The 22,056-nt window shown below is 46.1% G+C and overlaps 1 protein-coding gene and 1 pseudogene across 1 annotated transcript; one reads left to right on the top strand and one right to left on the bottom strand.

The window, feature by feature from the left end:
* Positions 1-2,732: 2,732 nt before the first annotated feature.
* Positions 2,733-5,372, top strand: LOC107155126 (annotated as a pseudogene).
* Positions 5,373-18,639: 13,267 nt separating this feature from the next.
* LOC107155125 (lymphocyte antigen 6D-like) lies at positions 18,640-21,191 on the bottom strand. The gene is made up of 3 exons (XM_048792620.1): positions 21,143-21,191; positions 20,667-20,765; positions 18,640-20,154 (listed from the first exon to the last, which is right to left on the bottom strand). The coding sequence occupies exons 1-3, from the start codon at positions 21,189-21,191 to the stop codon at positions 19,970-19,972; spliced, it is 333 nt and encodes a 110-aa protein (XP_048648577.1). The 3' UTR covers positions 18,640-19,969.
* Positions 21,192-22,056: the final 865 nt, after the last annotated feature.

Genomic DNA, 22,056 nt, shown 5'->3' with positions numbered 1-22,056 from the left:
CAAAGATTTTATGTAACCTCTTAAACTTCCCTTGTAATTTCCTTTGCACATGCTATTTATTCTCTATAAAATTATCTTCCACCCTTGTCTGTCCAGTGAACACCTTCTAGCTAGCCCTGCTCAAGTGCCACCTCTTCTCTGGAGCCTTCCCTGACTGTCGAGAGATTTAGGGCAAAGCTCTGTGTGAGACCAAGGGTCAGATGTGAAAGGATAACTAAATATTTGTTGTCAGAAGCCTCATCATTTAGTGGAAAGATGAGCATCACGGCAGAAGAAGTCACTTTAGTGTCAGCAAAGGAGGGCTGAGTTCCAAATGAGAGTTACAAGAGATAGAGGAGAGAAGCAGATGTGGAGGCTGCAGAGTCTAGAAAGGGCATGGGGCTTCTGGGAGGAAGTAGAACCAGAGTTGGATATTGGAATAGGGTAAAAAAAAACCATTCCAGGAAGGGTAGAGAGGGCAGGGGAGGCATGTGAGAAAGCTGTTAGTGGTAGCACAAAGGCCAGCCTGGCTGGGGTCAGGGGAAGCAGCAGCCTATGGAAGCAGTTGGGGGGAAGACTGGAGAGAATATCGGGAGCCATGTTGGAAGGCCTTGGACACCGGGCTGAGCAGTCTGCACTGAATCCAACAGGCAGCACGGAGACCGGCTGGGCAGTAAGCTGAGTGGGAAGAGCATGGCTCAGGAATTCCCAGGGCCCTTGCAATTCTGTCTGTCTACCTCTCTCTACATAGTACCGTTGTCCCAACCCACAGGAAACACACTAAGTCTCTAGACTGAGATGGATGATCACCATCTTCCTCCAACTGGGGACCTCTGGCCAGGAGAGAGACCAGCTCACAGACTCTGCAGAAGGGGTTGAGGTGTGGCATGCTGCCTTTCAGGTAAGAGAACCTAATATTTCTCTGCTATCTTCTTACCTTGTATCCTGTCTCCCCCACCCCACCCATCTCTATCTTCTCTGCATTAAGTATTAATGGAAAAAGCCACATTTTAGCTCCAACTCTCCCACACATATGAAAAAACTATCTTCCTTCTCTTTCACGTTCTCTTTCCCCAACCTGCCCTGCCCTTTCTATTCCCAAGCTATCTTCTACTCATTCTTACAAACTTAATTTGAGCCTCATCTCTTCTGTGGGATCTTCTCCATATCAGCCAGGCAGAGAAAATCACCCTTAGTTTGCTCATACAATTAGTGTAGTGCTTATTACATTGTGCATAGCTGGAGGTCAAGGACAGTGGCTGCCTTACCTCTGTAGCCCCAGAGCCCACAATGTCTTCCCCCAGCAAGCACTCAATAAATAGGCAGGAATGGTAAGCTCGAGCCATTTTATTGCCTCAGGAAACTCTACACAGACCAACCCCACCTTGAACACCGTGCCCAATTAGTGTTAAGAAAACATTGACAAAGGAAATAATGAATGAAAAAGGACCTGGAAATTAGGTCCTATGAGAAAGGATCTAAGGCTCCAGTAATCTTCAGGTTGAAGAAAATATCTCTAGACCTAGAATAGGTTCCTTTGATTGCTATGCAAAAACAAACAACCTCCCCCCACCAATAAAAAAAAAGCTGAGAAAGTAGACTGGGTATATGTTGTTCCTAGAGGCCAAAATTGTGGCCATTTGTTGCAGAAAAGCAGATTTTAGTTGAGATTAAGAAAAACAACTAAATATTTAAAGCCCTCCAATACTGGACTGAATCATCCCAAGAAGCCATAGAAAAAAGCCAGTGCATTTATGTATGGCAGAAAGGAAACCAAGACCTATCAGCATCCATTCTCTGTTACTCCTTTTATGTACATTACCTCACTTAATCTTGGCATCAGCCATGTAAAGCAGGAATCAAGATCCTCATTTTACAATGGAGATTAAATGAAGGAGAATCCAAGTTTACACAGCAGTCAGGATGAAAGCTTATGTAGCTGTGACTTACAGCCAATGCTCTTTCTGCAGCATCACACAGCTGCCTGGGGGCGGGGGTGGGAAGTGAAGGTCAAGGGCTCTGTCAAGGAGAATAGTGCACTGAAATAAAAGTGGATGGATTTGAGGAGTGCCAGAGACCAGCTCTTCCATGTTCCTATTCTATGATGGGCCAAGGAGTAAGGTTTGCAGGAACTAAGGAGGTAGATTCTCTGGGACAGCTAATGGGTGATAATGACAGAGAAGCAGAAAAATGAAAACAGGATACATCTGTTGCTTGTCCTGGAAGTTGACAGGTGAGATATGACTATTGGACTTTCCCCATCATCCTCTCTTCATTTCTGTTTTCCACTCATTGTTTTTCAAAAGAGCTTCATTCAACAAATAATTTTGGATAAATTTTGTATACAGCTCACTGGACAAGGCAGGGAGATACAGCTTCTTCTTGTGAAGAGCTTTTTTGTTAGGAGCTGACTTGGTCCATTCTCTGGGATCTCATCAAAGCCTGGCCAGTTTTCCTGGCAAAGGGTGGACAGCTTAGCTTAGTAGGAGAACACTTGTAGAGACTTTGGTGCAGAAAAGTGTGGTCTTTTAGGGAAGAGATTGAATGGGAGACAAAATAAGTGCATTATTTCTGAAATTACTGGAGCCATTGGCTGAGAAATATAACTGTACAACTGATTTTTTTTTAATTTTTATTGTTGGTTGTTCAAAACATTACATAGTTCTTGATATATCATATTTCACACTTTGATTCAAGTGGGTTATGAACTCCCATTTTTACCCCGTAAAAAGATTGCAGAATCATATCAGTTACACTTCCATTGATTTACATATTGCCATACTAGTGTCTGTTGTATTCTGCTGCCTTTCCTATCCTCTATGTACAACTGATTTTATGCACTGAGATAAGAGCAAGAATAAGCTTTGCCCAGGGTCTCAGTGGCATAATGTGGATGCTTCACCATCTCCAGTCCATGCCGCCTCTACCAACAACTCCACACAATCTCTTCCCACTCTCAGGAATACCCCCTCCTCCTACACCAGAGCATGTCTCTTTGGTGAACTTCTATTCATTCTTTAAGGCCCGATTCAAATCCTACACCTTTTTTAAAAATCCTTCCCAAATTCCTCCAAGAAGAATAATTTACTCCCACATGGTTCATAAAATTAAAAACATACTAAGACACTCTGCATGTTGCTCCAGATCTAACTTTTTGAGGATAGAAGCTGATATCCTTTCATCTCCCTTTCTCCCACAGTATCCTATATGGGGGTCAACAAATCATGTCTGACAGCACAATTCCAGCCTTCCACCTGTTTTATAAATAAAGTGTTATTGCAACCTAGCCATGGCCATTCACTTACTCATTGTGGGTCACTGCTTTTGCACCACAAAGGCAGAGTGGTATGGTTGCAACAGAAACCATATGGCCCACAAGCCTACAGAAGAAGTTGGTCAATTCATGAATTAGCATAATTCATGAATGGCAAATGCAGCAAGGTGTTTTGTGAAGAGATTTAGAGTGGTATTTAGATGGCCTGGGTCCTAACTCATTTTGACTAAATAGTGATGATGATGATGATAGATTGATGATGAGTTGACAGTTAAAAGTTATGACTTATTTTGTGTCAGGCACTGTGCTACTAATTTTAAACTTACTATTCACTTAACCCAAGGATAAAAACTAGTATTTTTCTCATTAAAGAAGAAGAAACTGAGACTCAAAGAGGACATACTACCTTAGTAGTAAAGTGAGGACTCAAAATCAGGTATCACTTACAACAAAACTTGAGACTCAACCATTACCTTAGAACACCCTTGTGAAATTCAGTTTCTTCATAAAATTAGGATCATTCAACGAACAATGTGGTTTTCAATATATTTTAGCAAGCAGAAATCTATATTATCAAAATGTTTGTAAATACTGCAAGGTGGATGTGTATAAAAATTTACATATGGAACCTCAACATGCAGAAAGTCCACCTGGGGTTCCTCGGATTTCGGACCTGCTGACTCCTCACTCCTCAGCATTCCTACTTGGCTTGGAGTATGGCTCTGGTCAACCTCACATCCGGCCCAGATTTCCTCCTCCTTGGCCTGATGGATGACACAGTTGCCCATCCAGTGTTGTTCCTGCTCTTCCTCAGCGTCTATCTGCTCAACGCCATGGGCAACCTGAGCATGGTGGTACTGGTGAGGTCCGATGGGGCTCTGTGCTCCCCTATGTATTACTTCTTGGGTCACCTGAGCTTTGTGGATGCCTGCTTTACCACGGTCACAGTCCCCCGACTGCTGGTCAGCCTGCTCCACCCAGCTCAGGCCATATCCTTCCAAGCATGCTTTGCCGAAATGTACTTCTTCCTGGCTCTGGGCGTCACGGAGAGCTATCTCCTGGCGGCCATGTCCTACCACCGCGCGGTGGCGGTCTGCCGGCCACTGCACTACACCGCGGTCATGACACCCTGGCGCTGCGCTAGTGGGTGCGTCCTGGGCGGTGGCTCACCTGCACTCGCTGCTCCACACCATGCTCATCTCCACGCTCTCCTACCCCCACTCTGCCCCCGTGTGTCACTTTTTTTGTGATGCTACAGTTTTGCTGAGCTTGGCGACCTCGGACACATCCTCCGCGGAGATTGCCATCTTCTCCGAGGGCCGGGCGGTGGTGCTGACCCCACTGATTCTCGTGTCGCTTTCCTATGCGCACATCCTCGACGCGGTGCTTCGAGTGCTGTCGGCAGGAGGCAGTAGCAGTGCCTTCTCCACCTGGGGGGCCCACCTGGTGGTGGTGTCGCTTTTCTTTGGCTCTGTCCTGTTTGTATATTTCCGACCTTCATCTGCCTACTCCGTGCGTTACAACCGCCTGGCCAGCGTGGTGTATGCAGTGGTCACACCGACCTTGAACCCGTTCATCTACAGCCTTCGCAACAAAGAGGTCAAAGGCGCTCTAAAAAGGGGGCTCAGATGCCGAGGTGCGCCCCAAAAGGCGTAAGGACAGGTCTGGGTTCACCAGTATTTTAGTAATAATAACAATTACCAAAAACATTTTTTAAAAAGTTTCTCAATTTTGATCCTATGATATCTTATTTTTTGTTAAATAAAAAATTAGATGAAGTAAATATGGCGTGAATTATAGTGGTGGGTACATAGCAGTAAGTCCAATCCATTCAGTGTTGCCTGAGTGCTTGTACTACACTTTAAAAACTTGGGGGCAACAAATGAAGGTATGGCAAAGAAATTTGATCTGTTTGTGGAAAATGGAAAGAAGAGTGTGACACAGCAAAGAGGGGTGGAGAAGAATGTTGGCAAGCAGGGGAGGTCTGAGAAGGAGGTTTTTCCACATTTTTTTTTTTGGTGGTACATTAGAGTTACACATGACCATAGGGTTTGTTGTTACATGTTCATAAATGCACACAGTATAACAAAGTAATTTGGCCAGTATCATACCAGCACTTCTCCCCTCCCTCCTTACCTCCCATCCACTAGTCCTTTCCTTTTGATTTTCATGAGATTTCCACCCCATCCTCTTTTATTTTGCTGTTTCCTTTCTAGCTTCCACAAATGAGAGAAAACATATGACCCTTGATCTTCTGAGTTAGGCTTATTTCATTTAACATAATGGTCTCTATTTACATTCATTTTCCTGCAAATAAGATAATTTCATTTTTCTTTACAGCTGGATAAAACTCTGTTATGTATATGTACCACATTTTCTTTACCCATTTATCTGTTGATGGTCACCTAGGCTGGTTCCATAGTTTGGCTATTGTGAATTTTCTCTTTGAAGGGTTTTAAGGAGGTTTTGTTGAATGTACTATAATGTTATCTACAGTCCTGCGGACTCCTCCCTGGGAAACTTCAGTGAAGATCTAGTTATTTTAAAAATGTTTTTAAATTTTAAAATTTTACCCCCTATATACTACATCAACCATTTTCATTGTGGAAATTCAAAAATAAAGATAAAGATAAAAATTCTTCTTTACCCACTCAAATCAACCTACACTGTCATCCAAGTTGTCCCTTCAATCACTCTCAGTCTCTTATTTTGAAACATAAATAGTAACTTCCACTATATACTATTTTGCAATTTCCTTTTTTTTTGCATAAAACAAGACATCTAAAAGATCTTGTTGCTACAAATAGAATGTATTCAATTTTAATCTCAGCTACAGAATCCTAGATCCTATAGATCTTCTGTGGATTATTTACTCATTTCCTTATCAGTAAGTATTGTAATAAATATTTAAAACTGTTTTTCCAATTTTTCAGTATTATAAAGATATAATGGACATTCTTGCAAAAAATAAATAAAAGTCAACATTTAGTGAGGAATTAATTATGACAAGCACAGTCCTAAGTATTTTCTGAATATGTTTCAATCCACAGAGGTTTCCATAAGGAAGGCACCATTTCTTCCCCATAGTACAAGAGTGAAAACACACTGAGAGACACCAAGTAACTGTCCCAAAGTTGTCAGTCTAAGTCCTTTAGCTCCTTCAATAATTTCTAGTCTATTTGATCTTTTTCATTATATTGAGAAGCTTTTTTTTAAAGAGAAAGAGAGAGAGAGAATTTTTTAATATTTATTTTTTAGTTTTTGGTGGACACAACATCTTTCATTTTGTTTTTATGTGGTGCTGAGGATCGAACCCAGCGCCCCGTGCATGCCAGGCAAGCACACTACCGCTTGAGCCACATCCCCAGCCCAAGAAGCTTTTCATAATATATAAATTCTTGGAGTACAATTACGGCCACCTTTTTTTCTTTTTCTTTTTATGTTATTCAATTTAATTATTTCTATTTCTTTTTTCCTTTTTAAATTTTTTGATCAGCATGCATTAGCTTTACATATTAATGGAATTTAGTGTGACGTTTCAATGCACGCATACAGTATGCACTGACCAAGTCCACCCCCTTCCCACTCTTAATTATTGAATTCCCTCATTTGCTCTTTACTTGGCTCCATTTCTATTCTTAGTGTTATTTATTTATGCCTTTTCTCTGCTTTGTCTTGTTTTGCATGTTGAAGTTTTCCCTGTGAGGTTAACCTTTTCAAAGAATATTTAACTTAACTTATGCTAATTCTATTGGTTTTTAGTTTTCAGTACCATTTGATTTTTTGGCTTTCACAGTTAGTAATCCCTTCCTCTTATTTTCTCCATGTTGTGGTACTTTTTCTATATTCTTGAGGTTTATGCATCATCTTGACTTTAGGAATCAATGATGCCATTTTTGGATGTGACATCTCTTAGCATGGACAATCCAGGTCTGTTCTTTGGGGGGGTAGAGCTGAAGGCCTTCTGGGTCTCACTAGTCCTGCTGATCCTCCTAGAGTAGTAGTTATATTTTATATATAACTATGTGGCTTGGACTGCCTCTAAGGTGTGGATGACATAAATCCTAAACCAACATGAGGGCATTTGTCCTGGTTCTTAGGAGGAAGTATTTCCTTCCCCTTCATTCCTTAGCCGCAAAGGTCAGCTTCATTCTCATCTCTTGCTGCTAGGTAGGAAGTTTTAGGAGAACATTCTCATTGAATTTGCAGTCTTGGAAATCCAGAATCCATGTGTGCTTCCAATTCTAGTCTCCAGTCCTATGTATCTCGTAAGTTTATGTCCTCTGCCCTGTAGCACTCAGGCTGCCAGGATCTTACAAGTGGCAGCCATGCCCAAGGCTGCATGCAGTGTTGGCTTCGGAGCCCACCATCCCTTAACCAGCTTCCTCCTTTCTGGATCCTGGAGGTGTCCTGTCCTTTTGGACAGCCCAGACATGAAGTTTCATGTGTTTAGTTCCTAAAAGCAGAGGATTTTCAGGGTTGCTACTTCAGTTTTGCTAGAACCTGAAACACTCACTGGAGCTTCCAAAGCAGAAGAATTTATTTATTCAGAGTCTCCATGACTGCCTTATTGGACTAGAGGCTGCTTTGTGTGTGCGGAGCATCTTCATCATTGACTAAGTCAAGTCTCACGCTGTAAAAACTGTGTCAGCTTGCTGGGTGCTTGTAATCCCAGCAACTTGGGGAGGCTGAAGGAGGAGGATGCAAGTTCTAGGCCATTCTCAGAAACTTAGTGAGACTCTGTCTCAAAATATAATAAAAAGGGCTGAGGGTGTAGCTCAGTGGTAGAGTTTCCCTGGGCTCAATCCCCATTACCAGAAAAAAAAATATTATATAAAAATTTAAAAGATAAATCATGCATCAACAAGACACATGACTGAGCAAGAGCAATCATTTGGTGGAACTGCTGTCATTCCCATTTTATTAATAAGCAAGTGGAGGCCCAGATAAACGAGGACTCTTGCCTAAAGGTACAGGGCGAAGTGTTGCTGTAGGCTCTGAGCCCTCTTCCCTCCTCTTTGACAGCATCCCCAATACCCGTGGGGAGATGGTCACTGCCAGACTGTCAGGATATGTGTCAGTGTGCTGAGCACCAGCCCTGCAGAGCCGTCCACAGGTGAACAGCCACAAGTATGGACACTGGAATTAGCAGATTCCATGTGGCCACTGACTTGCATCCCTCTCATGCCCAGGAGCCTGAGGAGTACTCCACCTTTCAGACCTGAGCTGGCCAAGGTTGAGTCACTTGGGTGGGCTTCAGAGGCAGTCCCCGTGCACTCCTGCAGCAGGCCTGGGCAAAGCTGCACGGGTCTCAGCAAGAAACATTAATGAACAGAGCCTGGGTTGAAGCCCAAATTAAAATGGCAGTGACACTTGGTTCTGTCACCACATGTAGTCACTGCACAGTGGCTGACAGGAGAGGTATGCAGACCTCCAAGGACTCAGCAAATGGGAAGCCACTAACAGGACTAACACTTGTCCAAAGGTGGTCACCAACATGGGCCACCAGCCTGGGAGAGGGCCACACTTACCCCCGACACAGGCTCCAGCCACCATGACATTAAGATGCAATGTCTTCCTGGCAGAATAAGGTGACTATGACATATGTCTTTATGACTCCCCCTCTGAGGAGCCCTTCCCAAGGCTGCGCCAATTTTCACACCTGATGCCAATTTCACACCTGCGCCAATTTTCACACCTGATGCAGCCGCCAAGTGAGGCAGTCAGGGTCTGTGAGTTGGGTCCCGCATCCACACCCTGCCTCCTCCTCCCAGCAAGGCTCCGTTTTATGACTAAAATTAAGTTTTTATCCACTTCCTGTAAGAGACCACTTATGGAGCTGGCTTCTTCAGATGCCCCTTTCAGGATACAGGGAGCCCACTAGGGGCTCCCCGGGATTCCCATCACCCTGCCTGCGCCCAACACCACTCCACTGTCTCTGCCAGGAGCTTCAGCCTCCCTCACCCATCCCCAAATCTGTGCCTTATCCCTCCTCAGCCTGCACTGTCTTCTTGCACTCTGGCTGTGGAGTCTGCTGAGTCACCACTCTGAGGTCCAGAAGGCACTGGCCAGTGACTGTGCAGACCCTAGTGCTGGGGCAGGTTGGGGGGATTACTGGTGAAATCTGCCCGCCTTCTCTTCTACCAAGTGACTCTTCATAGTTTCCAAAGAAATCTCAGGTGTTGGAGAAAGCTGTTGTAGATGGCTATGATGGGCAGCTGGCACTTTTAAATTAATTAATTAATTAATTTTAATTAGGTATATATAACAGCAGAATGCATTTTGATTCATTGTACACAATTGAAACAATTTTCATTTCTCTGTTTGTACATGAGGTAGTGCCGTACCATATGTGCTGTCATACAAGTACCTAGGGTAATAATGTCCATCTCATTCCGCAGTCTTTCCTGCCTCCATATTCCCTCCCTTTCCCTCCTTTCCCTTTGCCCAATCAAAGTTCCTCCATTTTTCTCATGCCCCCCCCGCCCCATTATGGATTAGCATCCACTTATCATAAAGAACATTTGGCCTTTGTTTTGGGGGGATTGGCTTACTTTGCTTAGCATGATATTCTCCAGCTCCATCCATTTACCTGCAAATGCGATAATTTTATTCTCTTTTAATGCCAAGTAATATTCCATTGTGTATATATACCACAGTTTCTTTATCCATTATTTATCTACTGAAGAATATCTAAGTTGGTTCCATAGTTTAGCTATTATGATTTGAGCTTCTATAAACATTGATATGGCTGCATTAATATAGTATGCTGATTTTAGGTCCTTTGGGTATAGACCAAGGAGTGGGATAGCTAAATAAAATGGTGGTTCCATTCCAACTTTTCTAAGGAATCTCCATACTGCTTTCCAGATTGGGTGCTTCAATTTGTAGTCCCACCAGCAACATATGAGTGTGCCCTTGCCCCCTCATCCTCACCAACACTTGTTGTTTGTATTCTTGATAACTGTTGTTCTGACTGGTGTGAGATGATATCTTAGAGTAGTTTTGATTTGTATTTCTCTAATTGCTAGAGATGTTGAACATTTTTTCATATATTTGTTAATCGATTATATATCTTCTTCTAAGATGTGTCTGTTCAGCTGGCACTTTTATTGGATCAATTCCATACATAGCTGAAAAAACTAACTTCCTCCTGCTTCAACAGTCAGAACCTATGGTACATAATACCAGCTCTTCTGTTGTATCAGCTGACAGCATGGTCACCCCAGCCAGTCTCCAGCAGGCTGCCTCCTGGAGGTTACTTCTTTGTCCACCAGCAAGAGATGGTCCCTAAAGTGCAGGGCTCTTGATAACTGTCCAGATGCCTCTACTTTAAAGATCCTGTTTCTGGAAGATGTACATATTTGCAGGGGAAAAGTTTGACTTGAGTCTCAAAAGAGATGTTGGACTCAGACTTTTGGGCAATGCTGGGACTATTTAGACTATGGGGACTCTTGGAAATGGACTGAATGTGTTTTGTATTGGGAAGTTGGCATGAGCTTCTGGGTGCCAGAGCAGAATGTTAAGATTTAGATAGGAGATGTCTCCCAAAACTTAAGTATAAAATGATGAAAGAATTTTCAGAGATGAAATGGTTAAATGGTGAGAATTGTGACCCATTCAGTGGATTCATCCACTCATATGGATTAACTGAGCGGTAACTCTGGGCAGGTAGGATTCCTTGAATGAGGTAGGTCACTGGGGGCATGCCTTTGGGGTTTATATTTTTTCTCTGGTGAAATGAGCTCTCTCTGCTTCTGACTGCCATGTCAGAGCTGCTTTCCTCTGCCACACCTTCAGCCATGAGATTCTGCCTCACTGTCAGCCCAGAGGGATGGAGTCAGCTGGTCAGAGAATTAACCTCTGCAAACATGAACCAAAATAAACTTTTCTTCCTATAAGGTGTTCCTGTCAGATCTTTTAGTGACAGTAAAAGCTAAACAAAACATAAGGTATTATCATTATTTTGTAAATGACATAATGGTAGTGTTTGTGCGCTTTTGGGGGGGAGTATCAGGGATTGAACTCAGGGGCACTTCACCACTGAGCCACCTCCCCAGCCCTATTTTGTATTTTATTTAAGACAAGGTCTCACTTAGTTGCTTAGTTCCACTTTTTTGGCTGAGGCTGGCTTTGAACTCGAGATCCTCCTGTCTCAGTCCCTTGAGCCACTGGGATTACAGGTGTGTTTGTGCATCTTAAAAAGTTATTATCTTTTAGGATGTAAATGTATAATGGATAAAAGTCTAATTGAAACAAGATTGGCATGTAGTGATAATTTCAGTATATTACTTGGCCATGCTTTTGCATACATTTAAAATTTTGTCATGATAATTTAAAATTTGATCACAACTTTTGCTTCTATTTGTGGATTTTTTAAAGATCCGGCTTTTCTAACACCATATCATTAGCAAATTATTCCTTTTCAGTTTTCTTTTTTAAATAGGTAATACCAATAGGAAATTCAAGTCTATATCTCTCACAATGCTTTTGTGTGTGTGTATGTGTGTGTGTGCACACACACACACATGCCCGCAAGGGGTACTAAACTCAGTGGCTCTCACATGCTAGGCAAGTGCTCTGCCACTGAGCCTCTACTCAAAATATTTTTTATTTTGAGACAGGGTCTCACTAAGTTGCCTACAGGCCTCAAATTTGTGATCCTCCTGAGTCAGCCTTCTGAGTAGCTGAGATCACAGGTGGTACCACAGTGCTTTTTCTCCCCCTGAATGCATGTACTATCTGCTTAATACTTTTATGCCTAAGCAGCAACATTGTACCACCTGTAAATGTTATGATGACCTTATAGACACACACCTGGGAAAACTACCTGTTCAAAGACAGAGGCCATAGGGAGGTTGGATATGAATGAGCAGAGTAGAAGGATGTCTTAAGACTAATTTATAGTTAAGTAGGGGTTTTGCTACATACCAATGGATTGGGTGATCTGTAAATACTCAGCACCCTAGTAGCTGGTATTGAGAAGACAGTACAGCATAAGTGGGCATAAACCCACCATAGATTTGAATCTCAGTTTAAGCAATGACTGACTAGCTGTGATCTTGCCAGAGTTTACACATACAATCCCCCATACAATGGGGCACTGCTGAGTTTTGAATAGTGCATATGGAGTGTGAAGAAAGTGTTTCCTGAGTAGGTCTTGCTGCTCTGTCCTTGCATGTTCAAGGGAACCTAGAACCATGACTGACGTTTGGCCAACCCCTGGTAATGTGGCCCTCAGAATGTTCTTATGTTAGTGGTTGATCATGATGTTTTGGATACCTGGAGCAATGGGCCATGTCATTTCAGCCTGTCAGGATTGCTTTGCACGTACATCAGCATACTTGATGTGTGTCTGGTTTCATCATTGGGATCCTAAGTTTCAGTGGCTGTGACTGTTATGTAGCATGGTGTCTCTATGTGATTGGCTCTCAATAAAAGCCTCTGATCCAAAAACTTGAACAGTTTTCTCTGTGCAGAGACATTCTGCACATGTCCATAGTTTATTGCTAAAGAAAAGCATGTCCTGTATGGCTCCAGATGGAGAAGTGGTCAAAAGTCTGTGACTGACTGCTCTGGATTCCTCCTGAGATTATATATATATCCCTGATTCTTTTGGTTTATATACTTCTGTTCTAATAAAAATTATCCATAAGTATAAAAACACATATCCTTGAGAAGATGATGTAGGAAGCACCTGCTGAGACGTGAGAGGACAAGGTTTGAACCTTGCCACGGTGATATGACTAGAGCTCACCTAGTCACCCTGGAAGATTCCAGGATGGAGTCAGAAATTGCCAACAGCAAAACAAACAATAACTAGAACTAGATTTGGCAGTAAGGCAAACAGCAGGTGAGTCAATTATGTCATCCAGCAGCAATAAAGCAACATGAGTGGAGCCAGCAGAAGTTTTATAAATAAATTAGATCTAAAAGATGGTCAGATACGGTTCATTAAGAGAAAAGAAAATTTAATAGGAAGATAGAAGAGAGTTCACAATGTTCAAAATGCGAACAGAGAGAATGTAAAAGAGATATAGTAGGTTATGATTATAAGGAAGGAGGAGGAGGAAAAAACAAAGTAAAGGGATAAAGAACAAGAGAATATCCTGTTAGTGGGAGAATAAAGGAGAGAAAAAAAACAAAATAAAACAAAATCCTTATAACCCTCAAAAGACAAAGCAAGTAAAAATAATGACATTAAAATGCTAAAGTGAGTGAGAGAAAAAAGAAATCTGTATATGTATATATGTCCACAAACCAATCAGCACAGCAAGAACCTCCCCCCCCACACACACACAAAAAGTGTGTGTGTGTGTGGAATATTCTTTGTTTTTTTTTTAGAGGAGAGAGAGAGAGAGAGAGACAAGATATTTTTAATATTTATTTTTCAGTTTTCGGTGGACACAACATCTTTATTTTATTTTATGTGGTGCTAAGGATTGAACCCAGTTCCCTGCACATGCCAGGCGAGCGTGTTACCGCTTGAGCCACATCCCCAGCCCCTGTGGGGAATATTCTTAATGAACAATAAAGGAATGGTCTCCACTCAGTTGGTCAATATAATTGACAAGAATGAATGGTCACACGTGGGGGGTCTGGAAGCTGCTGATATCTGCTGGGAGTCTGGGTCTCAGGAGCCTCCCAAGAATTCTGTTTAGAGGGCCAGGGGAGGGGATGGGCAATCCTCCACACACTCTGCTGCCCTCAAACACAGCCTTCCTGGGATGAGTCCCTGAATGTATTCACACCCACTTGTTCAGATTCCCAACCCACTTCCTATGGTCACATGAGCTCCAGATTCAAAGGGAAAGCAAGTTGGGCTCTCCTCTGTATCCCTTACTTGAATCCCCCTGGGTACAATCTCCTCTATGCCTGTTTCATTCATGTTCTGCTGGGTACACCCTGGGTCACAAGTTAGGTACTTGCCAGGACTGTGTTTGCTATGGTCTCCCAGTTCCACAGCACTAAGCAGCAGTGTGGCCTCCTTGAGATGGTTCTTACCTCAGCTGTGCATGGCTGGTTGAGAAATAGTGCAACTTTCAAACACCAGATGGCTGTGCAGGCTCTGGATCAGCTAAGTTTGGGCTGCCTTTCTGATCTATAGGACTTTCTGTGCCAAATTTGCCCACTGCATGCCTGTCTGTGTTCTCCCTCCCCTCTGTGGTGAACCAGCACAGCTACTGCAACTAGCCTGGTTCCAACATACTCTTCTTTGTTCAGTGCACCCTAATTTCTGAGTCTCTAAGACACTCTGATTGTCCAATGTTGAATTTTAGTGAAATCCCTCTATCACCCACCTTGCTGAGAAACAGTACTCCCACTGCTTGAATCCTGGCTCCCAGAGCAACTGGAAGTGTGGCCTTCCACTACTCTGCCATCTTGAATGTCTCCACACTGGGCATTTGCATGGAGAATGTCTTCCCTGGGGGAATAATTTCTCTCTATTTAGTTCCTTAATTAAGAGATTGACAGCTCATACTGTGAGCACTTGGCAGATACTGACTGATCATCCCAGGCTCTTGAGAGGCAGGCAGGTCATTTATCTCCTCTGCTTAGAAGAGAAATTAGGGAACTTGCCCAGGCTGTAGTAGGAAGTTCTAGTTCAATTAGAGAGCCCCACACTGTAGAGAAAAGTCTCCATCTCTGTTGCAGACCAGGTCTGGATGGTGCTTCTACACAGGGAGGGGATAAGAGAAAGTCAATATAGAGGATTGATCCATTCCAAGGGAGGGTATAAGGGCTGGAGGCTGGGGAAGGGTCAGTCAGTAGGGGTTCTTGCAGAGCATCTGTGTGCTGGACACATGTGCTAGCAGATATGTCTGTGAGGTATCCAGAGCACCAGCATCCAGGTGTGGAAGACAATGATAAAACAAGATCTTATTCTGGAGAGCAGCTGGTTCATCAAAATGGTTGGCCAAAGCCTCTCTGAGAAGGTGACCTTGAGCTGAGAGAGATGGAAACTAGGACCCACCCTCTTTAACTTCCAGCAGGCATTCTGAGTCCCTGTTTGTATCAGCAAGCCATGAAGTCTAGCTCTTCTGCTGAGACATCCTCCTTCCACAAGTGGAAGGCAATGGACTTGAGGGATAGCCCCAGACTCCAAGAGCCAGATTGTGGATAGCAGGCAAAAGGATCTTCCAGGGTGCTGGAGCCTGCAGTAGAAAACCTCCTGGGCCAGCAGCCTCCACCTAAAGGCTCCAGCTAGCACCTGCCTTCCTGATGTTGGTCAGGCCATAGGGTTCCAGTGCACAATGACTCAGGTGAAAGTCGGAGATTGTATTGAGTCCAGGCAGAGTGACTCTGGGATGGCTGAACTGATTTGCCATGGGTGATAAGGCCCTGTCTGACTGCACAGAACTGAGCACCAGTGCTCCCTGCACCCTCCACAGAGAGCTCAGGAGACCAGAGAGGGCATGGGAAACTAGAAAGAGAGTGTTTCGGGAAACTGGTCCTGGCACCAGGTTCTTCTACAGAAAGCCCTCTGGTGAGGCTCTGTGAGTGGGCAAATGTCTTCCACACATGTGTGGGATTTCCAGAAGCCTGCTGGACTTTGTTTCTATCAGCTCTGAAGGCATAACCCCAGTAGTGGCTGATATTCTCTGGGAAGGTCTCTGGGCACATGCCCCTCAAGATGTCCCTGTCAGAGATGATATTTTGGGCTCTTCTTCCATTGGTGAAAGACCTAGGCCCACACACCTGGTTCCTGACACTATCCTGGATGCCCTGCCTCCACTGGAATTCAGTATCCATGTGCCATGGCCACATCTAGGAGCCTGTGGTCCAAGCTTCATGCCCAAACTTCACTGTCCAACAGCAAGCTCATGTCCATTCTCCAGGCCTCATGCCCCTGCACCAACAAAGACCCCAAGCACAGCCATGACCAGACTCCAGGCTCCCTTGGCCCTCCTTCTACCCTGAGAATGCCAACTTGTTCTGCTGCCTTTCCTGACCTACCCACCCAATTTAATGACCCTGACTTCAGTGTCCCCGTACCCTGAGGATCTATGGTTATTAGCCAGCACAGTAGTTTGGTGTCTGATGGGACAGATGGGTCAGAGGTGAGCCCAAAGCCCAGCCCTTTCCTGTTCTCCAGTGAGTTGATCTCTTACAGGTCACTTAGCCTCACCTGCATCTGCAGCCTGTGTACACATTGCAACTAGGCTGAGAATAGGTGCTATAACATAGGAATCAGGTGGGAAAATACTCAGAGTGTAATGAGAGCACCTTGTGAATGCCAAGTCTTGACATAGGACTCTTGCTCTAAAAATATATCAGCAAAGCATGGGGGAGAAGCCCAGCTGGTAGAGGTTGCCCATCAGAACCTAACTAACCATAGCTGTAATTCTCAGTTTTCTTCAACCCTCCACCAAAGCCAGACAGTGCTTGGTGCAACCTTTGAGAAGGGCAGCTTGGCAGAAATAACAAAAATTTTAAATGTGTGACATTTATTTTTCAGAATTCTACTTTTAGGAGAGTATTCAACAGAAATAATCTGGTTGGAGCACAAAGACCTGCATAGGTAATAAGCAAGTTGTGATCACAGAAAATCAGAAGCAGTTTAAAATTTGCCATCAAAGCGACTGGCTATGCAGGGCCTCCTGAAATGTAAATGAATTTTCTATATCTATAGGTATCAACATGAAAATATAAAAGTTACTTCAGTTTCTAAACCGAAGGCACATAACTGTCACCTCAGCTCTGATGACTAAAGGAGCATGGGTGGAAGTAAGTGTGCGATGTTCATGGAAGGAAGGGTTTGGCGTCAATCCCTAGTTTTGTCTGGTCCTGCATGAGGAAAGGGTGTCAGTCACCCCCTTGAGCAGAGGGACTGGAGGAGATGATCTGAGCATGGGTTTTCACTTCTTAGACATGTTTCTCCCTTGCCTGATTTAAAACAAAAAACAAAACAAACAAACAAACAACAACAACAACAAAAAACAACAGTGTGATGATTCCTGCATTCTTTTTTTTTTTTTTTTTTGCAAAAAAAACCAGGCAGCATGGTGTGTAGAGTCCACCATGATGTCCCAGGGTGGGTGCAGTCACTCTTGTGGTGACCTCCAGCATCAATGCCTGTAGTAGTCCTGGATTGTACTGGGTGAACCAAACCTCCTGACCAGTCTCAAGATAGTATTAAAAGGCACTAAAGCCGGGTGTGGTGGCACATGCCTGTAATCTCAGTAGCTTAGTGAGACTGTGTTTCAAAACAAAAGCTGGGGTGTGGCTCAGTAGTAGAGCGCCCCTGGATCCGATCTCCAGCACCACAATAACACAAAAGGCTTTGAAGCTGATGCTCCTCTTGCTGTGGATGCAGTAGGAAGCCTGGAACTGAAGCGGGTGACAGAGCCACCAGACCTGCTGCCATTGCCTGGCTTTGGTTCCAGCTGCATGTGTCCAGCACACGTGGCCCTGGGGCTTCCAGGTCAGGCTGCACAGGGTAGGATCTTCTCAGCAGGCAGTGTGCAGTTGAGAAGGTTGTGTTCCCCTGACCCCTGGAGCCAAGCTCTCTTGTCTAAAGCAGGATCAGTGCCAGATACTCTTTGTCAGGCTTTGGTATTCACCCCTGAGACTAATCTCTCTAAAGCACCATGTGCAGAAACCTAGTGTTGGCCTCAGTCCCCTAGAGAGGCCTGAGCTGATCCCAGATGAGGTCATGATGCCACTTCTTGTCCTTACAAGTCCCGGACCCCCCCTATGTGCCCACCTGCTTCAATAAAGGAGCCCACAACACTCTCCATGGCCTGCTGTCCCCTGCACTGAGCTAGGTGCTGGGGCACAGGCTTCAGGGACCCTTAAATCCCCGGACCACTTCAGACCCAGAGCAGAGGGTGTTGCCATTACAGGCTGTGCCTGAGGCTAGGCACAGCTTCTGTCTCCCTGCTGGGGCTAGAGAAGGTGGGGGACTGTTCCCTGAGTGGGTGCAATGGGAAGCCATCCTGGAGGAACCTTCTATCAACTGCCTGAGGAGCCTTGGCTCCTGGCTGGTGAGTTCAGAGGGATCCCTGCACACAGGTGAGCCCATGCCTCCCTACCACCCAACTGAGCTGTGGAGGCTGAAGTCAGGGTCCTGAACATCCAGAAACTGGCATGTACAGGGCAGTTATGCAGGAGATGCATTCTGTTCCCACTGCCCATGAACACACACTGAACTCACGGGAGTCACTGCTGGACACCTGATGTGCCCACTGGTTGGTCCTAACAACCAGAGAACCCACCAGCTCTTGTGCAGAAGAGGGGTGCTTAATGGTAGAAGGCTGAGCTGGGCACTAATTTTTTCCAGGGTGACGCAGGTTGGAAAGTCCCTTAAACCCATGAACTCTGTGAACACAATAAAAACTTAAATATCACTTTTAATTTATTATAAGTATTATATTTCTTGTTTAAGTTTTTATAGATGTCCCACCTCTGGGATGATGGGTCAAAGGGGATCTTGAGGCCTGGTACTTGGGTGAGGTTGTGATACCAGGGCTGCTGAGGAGGTTGGTGACACCAGTCTTCTCAGGCTGTGTCCCCTTGATGGCTAGAATGAGGGGCCCGATTGCAGAAGAGTCCCAACTTTGTTAGGAAGGAGGTCCTGGTAAGTGTTTAGGGTCAGAGGAGACCCCAGCCTTGCCCGAGGGTTGTAGCAAGTGAGGAGCCTGTGCACCTTCCCTCCCCAAGAGGAGAAGAAGTGAGGTAGGTGGTGAGGAGAGTCAGGTGAGAAGCCAGGGACCTCAGGGCAGGCTGGTGGGCTCTCCACAATTCCCTTCCATAGCCTGTTCTGCTGGCCAGTGCCTGTCGAGGCCCCACTGGGAAGAGCAGGGCAGGTGCTGTCTGAGCTTTCAGGTCTCTGAGGAAAGAACCTGCTGTATGTTCTTTTTGGAGGTAGTCACTCTTGAATAAAAAATGTATGATTCCTGAGGGTTGACCAGCTGACCCAGGCATCATCCAAGCTGTAGGCAGAGAGGGGAGGCGGCCTCAGGCTTGGCTCTGAAGTAGCTTCACAGCTGGGTGAGGCCTGGCCCTTGCTCTTCTTATCCCTGTGCTCTTGGATCCAGCATGCACAGGAGTTCTCGCAGCTGAGATTCTGATGTGGGTGGGCAGGCCCAGCCCTAGACAGAAGGTGACGCCGGGGGCTGCATGCACTATCTGTGCTGTCCCTGCTGCCACCAACACCACCCCATGTGATGCTCAGGGGTGCCTCTGTCCCTACATGGCCAATTGCCCCTGCCCCAGCCAGTGGAAGGCTTGGCGTTTCTCCATGGTCCCTGGCCTGCCTCACAGCAGCAAGCTTGAGTGCTGGCAATGTAGCACTAGTGTCCGCCAAGGATCCTGCTCACTTGAGGTGGTGGCACAGAGCCCAGGTTCTCTGAGGTTGCTAGGAGTTTGAGCCCTGAAACACCAGGAAAGGAACAACGGCTTGGACTTCCAGAGGCTCCTGCTTCAGCCTGGCTTAACCAGGACCATGTAACCGCATGGCCCCTGGAGGCTGGGAGATGGCCAGCTCTCAGGCTGGTGATCAGAATGCAGCAACCTGGACAGCAGAAATGACCTTGAGTGGTGTGTCTAGTGTCCTTTAAGGGCCACTTATGTGTTCATTCTCTCCTGGAGTCCTTCTGGTTGGAAGTGCGGAAGTGCCACACCAAGGCCAAAAAGCATGTCAGCCACCAGTGGAACCTGGCTCCAGACTCCTAGTCCTGTACTCTTGGGCGTGCCTTGGACTGAGCTCCACCATTACCTGATGAGGTAGGCACCCAAGACACTCAGGGCCAGCAACCCCCAGCTGGCACTGGGGCTCACGGTGCTGTTGCAGAGGTCTGTGTTGCAACAGGAAGCTCTGGAGTAACTCAGGCTCTCTTGGAAGCCAGGGCAGGTGTAAGCACATGACTTTATAACAAGCGTTTTCTGTCCTGGGGGACCTGGAAGAGGCAAGATAGAGAGTTGTTTATTGAGACCTGTGGAATCCGCTCCTGCCCCTCTCAAAACACTCAGGCCTCCCGACAGCCTGCCTGATGCTTCCTCCTTGCTCTCCCACCCCACAGGGAAGCATGGCAGGAGGTGACCAGGGTCAGGGCCCAGCATGTGACCACCACTAGGGCTTCTACCTGCTACTCTACTTCCCCACTCTTCCTTTCTGAGTAGCTGGTACCCTTGGGAACAATCTGAATTGTTGTGTTTCCCGTGCAGCATGTGGAGTGGACAGAATATCCTGTCTGCTCTTCCACTTGGAAGAAAGCAGCAGCGTTGTGCCCATTTTGCAGGGTAGAGACAATCACAGTGTTTACCTGAACAATTGCCGGCCAATCTCAGTGCCTAGATTAGAAATGGGGGACTTCCCAGGCTTGCCTTTTTGCTGGAGGCTCCAGGTGCCAGATCCACATCTCACCCCACACCACCCTGACCCCCACCTGCCCGGAAGGCAGATACTCACTGTTCCAGGTCGTCAGGCAGTATCGGGCGTCAGCCCTGCAAGACGTGGGCTGGAAGCAATTTCCTGATGCCAAGCACTCGTGACACTTCAGGCCCTGGACTGGAGGAGAGATGCCTCAGTTCAGGGACCCAGGCCTCCCACCCCACAGCCATCGACCCCACAGGTGTGGACCCTGCTTTTTGGAAAGCACCCACCTCCCAAACCCTCCACCTCATTCTGGCTCCCCCATCTGCCTGCCCACCCTGGCAGTCAGCCCACTGCTGGTTCTGGGAGCCCACCAGAAGTCACAGCACCATGCATTCTCTAGGGCAGGAAACCGAGGCTCTGAGCAAGTCCTGCCCTGTGCCCTGGCTCCTTCTCTGGGCAGCAGAGGGGCACATCATTCTGGGGGCATGTCCACGTACATCAGACTCTCAGAATGGCAGCCAGGGTCCTCAGAGCCCTGGGGACACAGGGCAGGGCACCCACAAGCTTACCTGGCCATGCCAACAGGAACAGAGGCAGCAACCAGAGCAGGTGTCGCATCCCTAGTCCAAGCAGGTAGGCAGGCAAGTGTACAGAGCAAATGTCTGGCCTGCATGAGGCCAGCTGACTTTTATTAGCCCCCCCAGATGTGGTGGGTGGAGTGTCAGTCCTACATCACTCCTAGCTAATGACATGAGTTGTCACGGGGGTGTGGTTAGGTGATGAACACTTCTGGAATTCACCTGACTGGCCCAGGCCTCCGCCAGCCACTGGACCTTACTTCCCCACTTCCCTCTGTGGGCCAGGACAATCATGCTGCTCTGCCTCTTGCTGAGGCCCCTCCCTGGCAGCATAATCTGCTCCACCATAACAAACACTGCAGACAGGGTCAGAACCGCAGAGAAGCATCTTCCCCATTCTGGATGCTGAAGACTGAGGGCGAGGTGCCTGCAGGGCTGGCTCCTCTGAGGCCTCACCTTGCCATCTTCTCTCTGTGTCCTCCCATGGCTGTCCCTCTATGTATCTATGTCCTGACGTCCTTTTCTCACAAGTGCACCAGGAGGATTGGATCAGGGCCACCTTAGTGACTTCACAACCTGCATCACCTCTTTAAAGACCCATCTGCAGACAGTCACATTCTGAGGGACTGGGCAGTCGGGGCCTCAACATATGAATTTGGGGGACACAGTTCAGCCCATGACACAGGGGCTGGTCTTTTTTCATGCGGGGGTGTAGGTGTGATGCACAGTCACTGGGTGCTCTGTGGGACCCGTTAGCCACAGCCTCCCCAGAGGGGACATGGTAGGGGCTAGTGTGACTGACACTGGCCAAGCTGGGATGGGAGGTGTCACATGGAGATAACATTTACTTCTTTGCCTCACCACACCATGGGCTGTAGGGGGACTTATTTTGTGTCCCATCAAGA

Source organism: Marmota marmota, unplaced genomic scaffold, assembly GCF_001458135.2.
Source record: "Marmota marmota marmota unplaced genomic scaffold, marMar, whole genome shotgun sequence".
Taxonomy (NCBI): domain Eukaryota; kingdom Metazoa; phylum Chordata; class Mammalia; order Rodentia; family Sciuridae; genus Marmota; species Marmota marmota.
The sequence above is the reverse complement of the archived record's forward strand: the minus strand, read 5'-3'. Positions and strand labels throughout refer to the sequence as shown.